The 15,427-nt window shown below is 32.4% G+C and overlaps 2 protein-coding genes across 2 annotated transcripts; both read left to right on the plus strand.

Moving 5' to 3' along the window:
* The first annotated feature begins 405 nt into the window (after positions 1 to 405).
* Positions 406 to 2,501, plus strand: LOC132552635 (mammalian ependymin-related protein 1-like). Its single transcript, XM_060216824.1, has 5 exons — positions 406 to 472; positions 1,004 to 1,038; positions 1,535 to 1,669; positions 1,888 to 2,159; positions 2,435 to 2,501. Exons 1-5 carry the CDS (start codon positions 406 to 408, stop codon positions 2,499 to 2,501), a joined length of 576 nt encoding a protein of 191 aa, XP_060072807.1.
* Positions 2,502 to 11,698: 9,197 nt separating this feature from the next.
* Positions 11,699 to 13,934, plus strand: LOC132552640 (mammalian ependymin-related protein 1-like). The gene is made up of 6 exons (XM_060216828.1): positions 11,699 to 11,765; positions 12,111 to 12,145; positions 12,532 to 12,666; positions 12,911 to 13,091; positions 13,308 to 13,395; positions 13,862 to 13,934. The coding sequence occupies exons 1-6, from the start codon at positions 11,699 to 11,701 to the stop codon at positions 13,932 to 13,934; spliced, it is 579 nt and encodes a 192-aa protein (XP_060072811.1).
* The last annotated feature ends 1,493 nt before the right edge of the window (positions 13,935 to 15,427 follow it).

A 15,427-nucleotide genomic window follows, 5' to 3' on the forward strand; every position in this document is an offset into this window, starting at 1 on the left:
CAAATACAATATAAGCAAACAATACCTTAATATCCATATAGAGAAATGTCTAAAAAAATTCAAACAACACATAAAGAGTACTATTGCTTTACGAGTTACAAAATTACATGTAAAACGTGACTAAATATTCCAGGCAAATCACAAATATCACATTCATTTATGTAATATATCACATCAAAAAAATACTCTATTCCTTCGTAATGATCTGATTCAAGTTAATATCAAAAATGTTTTAGCGATTTCGAAACTCCAGTGTGTCACAAAATTGCTCGAGTAATCTCGAGAATGGGTCAAAGATAAGATAAAACGACTAGCACGCACGTTATATAAACCTGTCCAGTGCTGTCCTTTTACTCTCGGGGAAATTCAGCGAGTGAGGCATAGAACATCTTATCAACACCAGCCATGAAGAGTCTTCTACTTGCAATACTCCTTGGAGTGGTAGCGAACGCCCAGCTCCCTCGCCCCTGTGGTATGTAGAATTTCAGTATTTTGTTGATGAGCATTTTGTGTTAATGTGCATACCGGGGGAACTGTTCACCCTCTATGGTTGGTGGATTAATGAGTTATGTTTATTTTGTCGTTAGTGAGTTGCCTAGGGAACAGTGCTGGCTTTAAGTTTAAAGGACACTCTTTTCCTGTCCCGATTGTCTTCATTTACTTATATGTACCTTCAAATAATATTGTCTTTCTCACTTCTTGTTTTCATTTGATTGCATTTAACTGAATACATTATTTCGACATATCTGCAATAAAACTGGGGTTGTATTATATGATTCTTTATCACATTACATGCATCTGTCAATTGCTCTGAAAAACCATGTCGCCACAAATATAATCGACATATTACATTGCAAATACATATATCTTTGAATAAATTCAAATGAATTTACAAAGTCGAAATTTTCAATTCTCGAAAATGTAAAATGAAGAGGTTGCAAAATAGTTGTAGAAATACATATCTTTGAAAAATAATACAAACGTTTGCTTTCCTTTTTTTTAGTGTCACCAGCACAATGGGAAGCCAGAATGTTCACCGTACGTAACTTTGACAATTAACAACTTTGACAGCTTTGACAAATGTCTTTATCGAGATAAAGTAAAAGCAGTTAATAATTATATAATTTTCGTATATGGTTTTGCATAATCTGTACATACCTAAACGCATAATTACTTAGTCATATGAACGACATTCAGTTAATCAAAATCGGTCTCAACTATACTTAACTAAATTAGATTTAACATTATTCACTTAGGTCTTTATTTGATTAATACTTTTAATTGATTGAAATTAAAATTCAATTGATAAGATTTAGTTCACTGAATTTCACACTGACATTAAGCCACCCTGTTATCTCAACACCAGAATAAGAATGGACTTTTTCAATAAGCTTCTGTTTTTCTTAATTTCATGTTTTTTATCAAACGTAGAGGTAAGATACATCGGCATACCATTATTAGTGTTTATGTTATTCATATGCAAATGTTTACTCGATGTGATAATCTTATCTATATTAGTCCTCTTTGATTACAGCAAGACATGTCAAGAAACTTTACCGGGTACGCTAAAGGAAGCTACGACGAGACTCAGAGGAGATTCCGTGAGATTGAAGAGGTGGAATTTGGCACCGATAAGGAATATTTTGACGTTCTTTACCTTCACAATGTCGTAAGTACAGTGTCAGGTGCAAGGTTCCAATCACTTTTGTATGTTTCAGATATGATAACCCCACAAACATAATTGAATCATTTTCTGAGTTGAAAATGAATTTTTATTTTTTTTTTAACGAAAATAAACAATGATTTTATTTTCGTAATATTAATAGATCAATTGAAATACTTCTTGTTATTTCTATTTTTTTCTAAAATGTCTTTTTTCATTCTCAGGGAAAGGAATACAGGCTGAATTTGAAAACAAGAAAATGTAACGTCACCAACCTAACACGTCCCTTCAGGCCCTTTGGAATTCCCCCTGAGGCTCAATTCGAAGGCTCTGCCACCGTTGGAGCAGCTGGTGTTCCCTCAGAATTCATGATGGTTAACAATTTCCATGGCAACTTCAGTGATGGTGACAGATTCTTTGGAACTGTGACGTCCCCCGACTGCATACCAATTGCCAGTGGCTTCTACAGCAATAGCACCGGATTCGTTCATAGAACGTAAGTAAATTAAATAATCAATAAGGAATACAGATAAATAACATTTTTTACATTTATTAACTGATCAATCTATATATATTATCTCAACTAAAACACGAAAAATACATATACCTAATGCTCTCGCACTACCATCCGCCATAATTTTCGTGTTTGATGAGTTTATTTTCTGGTTATCTATTGATAATGTGTTGTTGCTATTAACCTATCGGATAAAGTTGTTTGTGTTTTGTTTTGTAGACAATTTTTTCTTATATGCTTTTTTTCATCTTTTGAAGATTTTTCGATTTAAACGTCGGAATCGCAGACCCAATGGTATTCATCCCTCCAAGAGAATGTATTTAAAGCTGGATTGTACTGTGAAAGCAATTTAACAATAAACAATAGAATTAAAGATATTTGTCGATTATGAATTTATCATATCATATAATATGATGTAATCACGTGATTGCGATGTTATTTAGTAAATAAATAATGCTCACGCGGAAAATGTTAACAGTTTATACCATGACGTCATTCATAGTTAGAGGAATTGTGTTGACACGTTATCGAAACTAAATAAAGAATTTTTACTGTATGTTTAAGAAATACAACAAAAACGTGTTTGCTTCAATATCTGAAAAATAATGATATTTGTCTCCATTTCAAACGAGATTCATCGAATATTTGTGAACAATTGTAAGATAATAGAATTTAAAGAAAACATAATTCAAACTTTGGTCAGTATTTCACAAGTAGGATGTATTTTAAGAACTTTTTCACATGAAAAAGGTTTCAAGAATCTAGCTTGATAGACAGATAATATGAAACGAACGTGTACGAATTTAACACTATGCACTAGATACCACTTCTACTAAAACAAGAAAATTGTTGTCAAATGTGATATTTGACCCTTTTACCTTGACCGACGTCAACCTTGATATAATAAGGTGTAGAACTAAAAAAAACAGTTATAAAATTATTGGATTTATATGAAACACTTTTGTAGAGTTGTTATCTATCAAAGACATTGATTCGGAAGTGGACGGGCAATCATGTGTCATACTAGCCTTCCCCTATAAAGGTTATAAAGATTCATCGTTAATCTAACTCCATGAAGATGTTCTGATCTCGCACTCAGACTTGCTTTATAATTGATAAAAGACATCAAATTGGATAACAAATTCAATACAAATATAGAACTACATACAGCAAAGCTTTGTAAGTGCATGTAAGAATATGTGAGGATGTGTGTATGTGGTTTGTCAGTAATGGCGGAGTCGTCGCGTATAATATCATTCTGTTGTAACACATTTTTACACCTTGGTTTCATCTGTTATCAGTATAAATCCTATATCAATAAGTTAGTGTAAATAAGTTTTGCCATAACTGGAAACACTCTCTGGAAAATGTATTTCCTATCGATATATTTTATTTTGGAAAGACTTCATAAACAATGGTAAAAAAGAATGAAAAGTAAAAAAAAAGAAATTGAACTTATGAATTATTTAGTATTTGTACATAATACAATATAACATTACAAATGCCATACTTCAAAATCTCATTGATTTGCTTATAAATCCGATGTTAAAGAACCTAGGAACCATGCACTGAAATAAACCTAAGTGGTAATATATGTTGCATCAACACATAAAACTGCAGCAGAACCTTCTTAAACATGAAAACGCCAAAGATACCAAAATTATACAACTTTCAGCTGTAATTCAGCTGTGCATAGAGTAGTAAGAAAATCAATTCGAACGAGCTCAGAATAGATGGAACAGGCAATAGCAGGTTTTAACTTGATAACAACGAATCTTCCAGTTACATTTAGAACAACTAGCCTATCTACCTTCGTTGATAGTGGAAATCGTGATATTGAGAGTCATCTGTAACCATTATATTGTGTTCTTATACACCGTTGATGTTCTACATTAAGTAATATCAATTATTAATAAGTACTAGGATACGAAGACCAGACGTGCCGGTAGAGCAAGCATCTCCTCCTCGTCGTAATTACCAAGAGTGTAAATCTAGGTCATCCAAAGAAATGTGATGTTTTCCAAGGTTGTTCAAAAGACATACAAGTGAATAACACTATTTAATGAAAAAAAAACTAATCTGCGTTAACGGCTGCTTCAGCCTTCTAGGACTCGTCAATGATGTTACATCATACAGCTGTTGTTTCGTCCTTCTAGGACTCGTTAGTGATACTACATCATACAGCTGCTTCGGCCTTCTAGGACTCGGCAGTGATGCTACATCATACAGCTGCTTCGGCCTTCTAGGACTCGTCAGTGATGTTACACCATAGAGCTGTTGTTCCTTCTTTTAGGAATCGTCAGTGATGCTTCACCAAACAGCTGTTTCGTCCTTCTAGGACCCGTCAGTGATGCTAAGGGCCTAAATTTTTAAGTCGAAGAGGCACTAAAACAGTGTCAACAACGATGAAAACTATAATGATTATACATTTATATTTCATTCCGATATATGATGATCATAATGCTTTTCTAGCGAATTGAAAAACTCTGAAAAGGACCAATGCTACATTTATTGTACACGGCTGCCTTCAGTCTTTGTTAGCATTGGAATATGGGACATTTTGTTTTGTACAATAAAAATAATTACCAGAAATCATATCAATTGGTAGTTAGCTTATATATTTTATGAACACATATTTTTTGCTCGTCTTTTACTCTTGTACCAAGTTTGCTTTCTGACTAAGAAATGCCGATATGTGAACAGAATATTAATTCTACCATAAATTTGATGACACGAGGGCAAAATATGAACAGAAAGAAACAGAAACACCTTTGTGAGTTTTTTGTCACTAAGTTTACTCTCTCTGTTTCTTTCTTTCTTTCTTTCTTTCTTTCTTTCTTATATATTGAACAAAATTCCGTTTTAGAACTGAACAAATAATATATTGCTAACTGTAATTGAATTATCAGCTACTATACAGAATTTGAAATAATTCGTGTTTAATAGCAAAAAAGATAAAAGTAACATTTGTTATTTATTACTCTATCTTTGGCAATTTTCAGTATAGAAGAAAAAGTCTTAATTTTTCATCTTATTTTTTAAAAGAAAATAAGACGACTTAACTTTAAAGACATTAACACAAAGTACAAAAATATAATCAAAATTTAATGGGAGAGAGGCGAAATGTTTATTTGAAGACTCTTTCTGATATCATAGCTTCGGTTAGATAGGTATATTCTTGGTTAAATGAGGCAAAGATACATACAGTATGTATATAACTACACATTTTAAAAACAAATCGTCTTGTAAATCTGGTGTCTGATATGGTTATTCCACTATGATGATGGACTGTTTTTTTTATGTTTTTCATTCACTGGTATGTACATACATTGTTTAACCTACATAGGTCACATAAGTTTTTTTTATAACGATTGAACATCCGTGTAGGAACAATTGCGGAACTGCCAACTTTTCTGCGTGGATGTATGGTTGACATCACGAGTAATCGACACGAAACAGACAGTAAACAAAATAGTTCCATATATATCCTATACGAAAATACATCGTTTTATTACGAAAAAAAAATTAAAAATACATTTCATAAAGATACATCAATATACCATACAAAACTTTCTCACATTTCCTATGCAACGATTAACTGGCATAAGCATAACCATATTGACCGCACTGATTTCTACAGCAGCTTTAACACGAAGGCGCCAACCATATGGCAAACGTATGGTATTGGAAAGTCTTCGTCTACGTCTGTGGAACGAAATGTAAATATACCAAATAAGATATATTTCTTATGAGGATAAAAGAAAGACACTGGAAAGTTGTATTAAGATCTAACATTGAAACGTGATCTATCTGAAGTCTTTGTTGTTGTAATAATTTAATTTTTTGTGGTTTTCAAATTATATGCACAGCAATTGCCAGTGTTGTACCATCAGTGAAATCTTACTTATTATTATATATATATATATCTTTGCATTGTTATGATTAGCTGTAGATTGATATACCGGGAGTGGAAGAATGGAAGAATGTCATTTGGTTAAAAAATGGTTAAAAAGAAATATTAAAGTTCTATTTATCTTTCATACCTGATAAAATTGTACATACCTTAATTACTTATTTATCTTTTAGGTCTAAACACTTCCAATTTCGTACATATGTATTAACATGTATTTATCGTCTATGATGTGTTTTTTATTATGATGTTAGAATGATAATTTGTAACCGTGACTGTAAAATTAATTCTTGCTGAAAACACATCGTCCTAGTACTTAGTAACTTGATCATCACACCTATGTTTATCTCTGACGATTGTTAACCAGACTCTATACAGGCTTGTAACTTTTATATCACCTATTTGGCGTTCTTTGGTTTTTATATCATAACTGTCGAAAAAGGCATAACAAAGTTAATTCAGTAATCCGATAAACCGAAGTATCTCTTACACACATGTAAAGAACTGACTGCTCAGTATAAGCGAACTTAAAAGATTTTAAAGAATAAGATAATTAGAACAGATGTGTTTTAAAATTCACTATAGAAGTTAAACATTACTTGACAGTACAACAAATCTTCGTTATTTCCATTTAGCCCAAATAGACGACACAGCTGAAATCTATCCCAAATCTATAGATGAAAACGTAAATTGTATTCCACATTAGGAGCCTCAAGCTTAACAAATACAGAGCAATGATGTATTTGAGGGAAGGGAAATCAACGAATGCCGCACGTTTGAATTGATACGTGCCACACTGAAGGTATTCGTATAAAATATTGTTTTAACGATGTAATTAATCATAATCGTAACTGATCAAAAACTTATCACCAGAAATTTAGAATCCCCGATATCCGATAAATAAATGAGCTTCTATTTTATTAAACAAAAAAATAAAAGAATTTTCTTTCTTCAACGCGGGAATTTGGCGTGCTATTTAATTCCCCTTTTACGAAAGTTCTAATGAAATTCATCTGGAGTACGTAGATTAAAAAATGAACCGCTTGAATTTTATTGCGTTTATTGTATCTGGATTGTTCTTTCCTTGTCGTGTTAAGACCTCAGTTGTACATTTCTCTTATAAATTTGTTGAAATATCAAGTGCATTCGTACTTATTCTATGTAAGCATTTTCTTACAACTTTATCATTTTCTCGGTTCTCTGCTTTATCTGAACGGTGTCAAAGTTACACATTACGACCTAACGTAACATGACTTATCATACGATGGAAATGGAACATCTGTAACAATGCCCAAATCAGTTCATTGTCGTGAATAATGTCTTTTTTTGTGTCATGTTATGTGAAATCCATCACGTAGAGTTATCCTTAGATAAAAAAAGATTGTCACGAATCTATAATGATTTGTAAAATTTACGTTAGATATCTCCATCAGCTTATGAACCTCTAATCTACCTACTGTTGACCACCTACAATGCATGCACTTCAAGGAAGGAGTCATTTTCGCTTCTGTTCCAATGTCGGTTTTACTATATATTTTTGTGCTACTCCATGCTCTAGTTTTCTCTCTTTTTCAACCTTTTAGAATTTTAGCTTTCCTTTAAAATTCTCTGTCTTTCGCTAAGTATATCGATGGTCAATTGTTATTGTCTCTATTTAAGAAAACAGTATATTATTTTTGCCTCGTTTGTTGATCAGTTCCCAAAAACTTGTACTCCATCCTTTGTACAGGTAGCTTATGCAGGGATACGAATACATCCAAGAACGTTTTATCTAAAGAACGGAACAAAACGAATTATGGTAAACCGGCTCCAACAAATAAAACCTGGTTATCTAGAAATGTACCTTTCCAACCTTCCTAAGTTTTATTTTAATTATATAGAACTGGCTGGAAGAATAGTTGCCCAATTAAGCCATTGATTTCATTAGGAAACATTCAGTAATACCAGTGTTGATAATTCAAAATAACTCCATGTATTGTATGTAGATAAGACATTGTAAAATATCAAACATCCAACAGGAATGTTGGATTTCTCTTTACCATGTAAAGTCCTCAGATAGGACGTAGAAATTGTACCTGCAGTGATTGTGAAAGTCTTAAGTAAGCAAATCGAGCAATATTTAATTGCGATAATGTTCACTTTAATAAACAATTGCTTTTGTCTAAACAAACGATTCTTTGACGAAGCTTTAACTATGCGACTAAATGTATTTGACAAAAATTGTGCATTGATATGCGGTACATATCAACAGGCTACAGCTTTGTATCGCTTCACCCTAAAACTTGTGGACAAAATTTAAAACATACACACATTCATACAGTCATACGTTTTAAATAATAAAATTCGTCAATTTCTGCTATAAATAGATTCAATGTTGGGGAGACAAACCTTTTTTGATCGAGTGTTGATGAAACTTAAATATTTTGGCGAATTTTGGTTTTCAATTGTCGGCTTCTACGTTTACACACTTGAGGTCCTTAGTCCAAGAAGAAGAAGGTTGAAACGTCTGTATGATTCAACTTAATTAATTCTTCTGTATGTGATAATTATGTTTATTGAAAGGTACTCTTCACTTGTGTATCTATCATTGTCTTACAGAAGATAACCAAGAAGCGAGCACCCCGATTCAATTTAATGCTTAAAGTAAAGTAAATGTAATGAAAAATGGCGTATGCTATTTGATGATGACGAATTTCTAGAGATACAACAATCATACCATAGCTTATGAAATAGTCAGTTGAAACTCGAAACGACAGAATTTATCCCAATAAATTACATGTAATAAACAGAGGGCGATATTTCCAGGTTGAGAAATATAACTTCTCTCAAAGAGTACACCAGTTTTGACGATATCTCAGGCGTTACCCATCGAAAGGTATGTTCAAGAAAGATTTTAATCATTGTTTACTATGAAAAAAAATCACGAAAATACCAACATGGCAACATAATCATAATTCAAACTCAAATTCCATAAAACTAACGCAATATATGAACAAAAGAAATATTTACATGGAGACTACTGAAAAGGTACAAAGAAAACAAGACAAGGATTTCCAGAAGATTAAGCGTCTTCTACTTCATCGACGACACTCGCCATGTAAACCTTAGTAAAGCATCATCCTTCATCTTTTGAACCTTTTTGTAACTAGTTTTTCAGTTAACAACTTGAAAATCGTGATAATGGGAACAGACCCTTGAATATCGAATCAACTGTGACATGTAAATACAATACGTTGGAGATAATTGAGATATGAGATAATTGGTTGATGTAAACTGATAGATATTGTTATCTTTCTTATTCCAAAACTTGAACTTAAGCATTCGAATGAGAATATTAATTAGAAAAAGGCCCGGTCTGATATAAAGAGTAAGCATTTTTTCTTCATTTATAAGTCTCTGCAAAGGCCAAACTTTTGCTTATTGAGGAGAACTAGATAATCATGCATACAAAATTTACCAAAACCGAATGTCGCAAATTCTTACTGAGACCTTATAGTAAGAACGCCAATATTATGTTATCTGACAATGAGCTCTGCATAGATGGTGCACATAGATAAAGAATTTTTGAATACCATATGCGAAAATCCCTTCACATACATTTCATATGCACAACACAAGAGGTATAATTATAGGACATGAAAAATGTTTCAATTTATGTTTGTCGCAAAAATAGCATAATTATAACGAAATTCACTCAAAGACAAAAGACAACGATCCATAAATGTTTGTTTAAAACAAGAACTGTTTTTACATCTGCAGAATAGGTAGGTTTTTTTATAAAAACAAAATGAATAGGAGAATATATAAAATACTCGCTGTTACTAACGTCCATCTCTTTTAAAGATGAATTTACACTCATTTACATAAACATACTTATATTTACATTTAGCAATCCGAAAATAAATTCGGTTGCATTTTCACTGCTCTTCATTTTCGACCTTATCTGTCGTTAGAACTTGAGACAGTAGCCAGTATTGAGTTTGACGCCGCACATTTCAATCAGATTTTAATACTGAACTCAAATGTGATGAAGTGAAATTTGAAATGAATTTGTTTTCTTTATATTTGAAAATTAAAAATGTGTTATATCATTCTAAATCAAAGCTCAGCGTATAAAAACACTTCAAACTGTTTTATAAATTAACAATTCATTATATTGAACATGGTGTCTTTCATTTCTAAGTCGACAATCCGGGCATGTGAGGTCACACGAACGACATGGGAATCAACATATGGACTGTGTCGCGACATTTGCTTAGGCGTATCGTGTTGACATGTTACCAGCCAGTTGTCAGCAATACGTGCTGAACAGACAATCTTGCTATCTGTGCAAAACCAGCAAATAATGGAGCTATGATGCTACTCTTGTCATCTTCCAATTAAGCATGCACGATACTTTAGGAAATAAAACTTTTGATAATTTATTAATCTTATTCTGTTTGTTGCAAAGCCGGCGAACCAATTACTAAAATAATGCATGTAGATACCAGAGCTTTAGAACCTTTTTTGTTATAAAACCTTCACATTACGTTGAGTCTGAATCGGTCACTGACCGACTTTTTAATATCATATTGTCTATAAATAATTTTTTGTTTGGCCATTTATTAGAATGCTAAGTGTTTCGCTGGTATGGTATACGTTCGACCATTTTTCAAAATAATGTTACCGGATGAGAAAGTATGTAAATCTGAATATCATTATATCAAATTTCAATAAGGTATTTCTCGAGTATTTCCAATTTTAATATTACTTACAATGCCCTTAAACCCAAACACAATTAACATTATAAAACAATCAAACAACAGATATTATAGAAAGCCCAAACAATTTATATTGGAGAGACCCCAAACAACTAATATTGTAGAAAGCCCAAACAGTTTATATTGTACTGAACCCAAACGATATAAATAATTTTATTATGCATTCCCGAGATGTAGCTATTCGTTTCTTGATTTAAATTAAACTATAACAACCTGCTGGATTCTATATTTCACAAAGGACTGTACAATATATATAGAGTCTGATACAAGGTAGCAAAGCGATGAATATAACAGCATCATAAATTTAGTTTATTATATTTACTTTATTATATAGATCATGATGATTCAACAGAATGAAGTTCATAAAAAATCTCGTCATCACTTAATAACACACAACAAACCAGAGAATCAGAGAAGAAACACAGAGGTAAAGCAAACGTATCTATGGAAACGTAAATGGGCGTACAAAAAATTATACGGTAACTCATATTGATGAAAAAGATCTGTGTTCATTTCATTGTGCAACGATGTATCTTTTTACAAACTCTTTAATGATTTAATATACAGTCGATATATGTAAAATCGCAGTATACGATGAACAAAAGGAAGTAGGAGGAATTGTAATATAACATATACTGCGATTGTTATTTCTGTCGGATCTGTCCACTCTTCATTTGATACGATAGTATTAGATATCAACTAGTCTTACGTGTCACTCTTGGTCAGTTATGTAAGATGTGTTTACGTAAAGTCAGATAAATCCTGACCTCTTATAACCGAGTGGACATCTTAGGCCAATAAGAAAGAGATAAGACAGTGTCCATTGTCACTTTGGTCAAGAACAATTCACGATGAAGGTTGCCCTTGTCCTGTGCTTTGCTGTCAGCACTGTGCTGGCTCAAGCTCCTGTTCCCTGCAGTAAGTATCTTCCTCGAACAACTACTACAACATTGACTTTTTGGCGACATGTATTTTTGCAACTCCTTTTTGCACAGTTTCTATTGGGAAAAATAGAATAGATGGAAATGATGTTTAGAAGCAGCTATTTCAACCATATGGAGAGACATGAAACCTTTTGGTGCATTTCATATTAAAACAAATTGAGGCTAAATTGAAAATTCAAATACTCCGCTTTCATAAAACATAATATAGAACGTTGAAGGAATTGGTTAAATGTAAGGATTATTATTTAAATTCCCAGAGATTCAATAAGTTTTAAGTTTTTGCGTTAAATGAATGGTATGATTTATTTTCTTCTCAAAGACTCGCCTCCACAATGGGAAGGAAGGGAATTGAGAGTAAGTAAACAAATAATTTATACCTACATCATTCGATTAATAGTTCAAACGATAAGTACAACATTTATTTATTTTACATTCTAGTATGATTCTCAAACATTTTTTTTCTTTTCTACCATAACAAGCTTGAAAAGTACGCAAAATTAGGACACTTTCAGAATGTTTACACAACAAATGTTCACAAGAATGAAAATCGTAACATGGCACGTGTGTATTACATGTAATTTTATGCTCAGAGCGCGAAATTTTAATTAGTTAAAATTTAATTCTATCTTTTTTGAAGGAAAACACTTTTTTTACCCACGAAAATGACTAGCTATACGGAAGTTGAAAGTATCCAAGTATGTCATATCCAATATGTGTTATTTGATTTCTGCATTACTAAGGTTGATTACAGTCAAAAGTACGAGGAATATCGGCGAATCTTCTACGATGAAACCAACAAGCGAACACGTACTATTGCTGAGGTTGAGCTGAATAGCACAAAGGAATTCTACGATGTTCTCGATCTCTACTCAACGGTATATATTGCTTGCATTATTTGCGTGGTTAACAGTAGGGCAAAAATTATGTAAAAAGAAAAAAGAAAAAGTAGACATTTGAAAAACCATTTGAATTTAAAAATAAAAGAAAAGAAACGCTAATTGAAAAAAGCAATTGACTGTCACTTTCAAGTTATTCTTCTAAATCCCATTTTAATTACTGGTATCAGTTTGTTTTGATATAAATTTTTTATCACCACTCATCGAAAGAACTTTCCTACAGAACCAGCGATACAGCATCAACATGAGGACTCGTCAATGCAATGTATCTGTAATCGACAGACCCTTCCGCTACCGAGGTGTCCACCCCAACGCAAAATTCGAACAGTTGGTATCACTTGGAATCACAGGATTTACTGGAGAGAACATCCAGTTAGCTATTTTCTCTGCCAATGAAACTGATGGTAAATATATATCTTGTTTTCTGTAACACTAACATCAACTTATTACTGTCAAATACAAAGAGTATATCAGTATGCATTTTCAAACCAGTTTGTCAAAATTGTGTATAGAATATCATAAACAGGAATGGGATACGCTTCTTTGAATATACTAGTATGAACAGCTCACTTGTGCGTGTCTTTGTCTTAATTGCAATTTTTTGTTTATCTTTTTACCAGAATTTTACACCGGAACTGTTGCTTATCCGGCATGTATCCCCGTCACCAACATTCATATCACACAGAAATACGGTTTTGAGCACAATGAGTAAGTTCGTAATAATATCATTCGTCAATACTAGCATTTCAAAGAGTACAACAGGAAGGTTTGCGAGACAACGTTACATCTTTGTATGGATGAAATAATGAGTCAAGCTTTTAAATCACTTATAAAGAATAACCCGCGCGCCAAAAGTAGTTCGGCTAACTCCTGAAGAGAGATGTTTTCAATATTTTCTGTCCCCAATATTTTCCATTATTGTGTTTTTTATTGTTTCGCTGCTGACATATTAGAACTAATTAAGTAACTAATTTACTACTATATCCTAACTGAAACACCCATAGCATTGCAGACACTTATACTCAACAAACGGACAAAGAACTCTACAAAAAAACAAAAAAACAAAAAACAAAATACCAAAACAAAAATAAAAAAAAAAAACTAGGAAACCAATATCAAAAATTTAAAAAGTATGAATTTGAGTGTCGACTCATGGTTTTTTTTTCTTTTCCAGTTATTTCGACATCACTGCCGGAATTTCCGACCCGATGGCTTTCGTACCTCCATCAGAGTGCACAAAATCTTAGATGTAATAGGTTTATGTAATTATTAATTAAACGAAAACAGAACTGATATTTTGTACGTGTTTTCATTACCTATTATATCTATTGTGTGACGGGAAAGACATCGTTTTACAGTTTGTGCCGGATTTCAATGATATTATTAAATCTAGTATTCGTTAAGATTACACAAAGACATTTTTGCCATATTTCAGTATTGATTGAAAAATTAAACAATGATGTAAATAAATCTACCGATATATATTTTCGCGTTTATTTTTAACGGATTTTCCAAACTTCGTTTTTCTGTTAGTCCCTGCAAAGCAGTTGGGTCACAACGAAAGTTTTGTCGATTTATTTTTTTGTTTCATAGATCTATCAATAATTTCCAAATCTTGAAATATCAATAGTTACTCAAAAATTTTACAAACAATTATTAGTTATAACTGACGGTTATCATAAAGATACTACTTCCTATCCAACCAGACTGATTTCGTCAAATCTACTTTTCTTCTTCTTATGTATTCTCTAACTTTCATTGTCCTAAGATCAAGAGAAGCACATTGAAAAAAATCGCCAAGTTCATGTATACAGTTGAATATTGAGTAGTATCTAATGACAATTATGAAATAATTATCATGAGATACTCGTTTATGTTGGTCTGACTATCAGATTGTCTTTAGTTGTATCGCTGTCAATCCGAATGTGAATTTTAATAATAGTTTATTGTGTCTTAAGAAATTGATACCGCCACTTTTCACGTAGTCAGCAACTTATATAATTCGGACAAATTTAGATTGTATTTTTTATATACACACATGCGATGTACAAGTAACGATTGCAGTTGACGAATTGTTCTCATTTTCAAACATTAATGTCGCGCTATTGGATTTGTATTCTTTTTAAAAATTCACATTGGAAATCAAAAGGATACAATCAAGGACAAAGGGAAGTCTTCATGCAAAACCTGAGAAAGATCTATCCAGTACTTCTTAAGAAATAAGGGTCACAAACTTTCAATGTCAAAATCCAAACTGACGTCTTGTCAGTTATTTTGTTTTCCAGATCTGTCCTATAATTTCAAGGGTAAAATTAGGGAACAAGAAAAACCTAGATATGAAATTTTGAGAGAGATAAATCCAGGCTTCTAGCAAGAAATAGCAATAACAAACTTTAATTGAAAATCAAAGATGGCCACCTGTCAGCTATTTTGTTTTTTCTGAAATTAAAACGGTCATAGTGAAACATGCATATAGACAGACGGTGAATCATGAATGGAAGGCATTTAGAATAGCTCATCATCTGATTATAGTAGGTTAAGAAGATCTATAAATCATATTGAGATCCTAAAGTTTGGCTTTGTAGACGGATTTCAAATTAGCAACAGCAACAGTTCTGAGCTTGTAACGGCACATGAAATCAGATAAGGAGTACCATAAGCAATACTATTACGAGACATAGAATGATATTTCATAATCTTGCTCGTTTAACATTTATACCTTCGAGAAGATAAGATAAGG

The sequence above is a fragment of the Ylistrum balloti genome, unplaced genomic scaffold (assembly GCF_031769215.1).
Source record: "Ylistrum balloti isolate Yb309-2 unplaced genomic scaffold, AGI_CSIRO_Ybal_v1 Utg370264, whole genome shotgun sequence".
NCBI classification, from domain to species: Eukaryota; Metazoa; Mollusca; class Bivalvia; order Pectinida; family Pectinidae; genus Ylistrum; species Ylistrum balloti.

Bases quoted from the DNA above. Each gene is read 5' to 3' on its own strand.
- LOC132552640 (XM_060216828.1), top strand. From the start codon at position 11,699: ATGAAGGTTGCCCTTGTCCTGTGCTTTGCTGTCAGCACTGTGCTGGCT. The intron at 11,766-12,110 runs GTAAGTATCTTC...TTCTTCTCAAAG, and splicing joins TCAAGCTCCTGTTCCCTGCA to ACTCGCCTCCACAATGGGAA. The intron at 12,667-12,910 runs GTATATATTGCT...ACTTTCCTACAG, and splicing joins TTCTCGATCTCTACTCAACG to AACCAGCGATACAGCATCAA.
- LOC132552635 (XM_060216824.1), top strand. From the start codon at position 406: ATGAAGAGTCTTCTACTTGCAATACTCCTTGGAGTGGTAGCGAACGCC. The intron at 473-1,003 runs GTATGTAGAATT...CCTTTTTTTTAG, and splicing joins CCAGCTCCCTCGCCCCTGTG to TGTCACCAGCACAATGGGAA. The intron at 1,670-1,887 runs GTAAGTACAGTG...TTTCATTCTCAG, and splicing joins TTCTTTACCTTCACAATGTC to GGAAAGGAATACAGGCTGAA.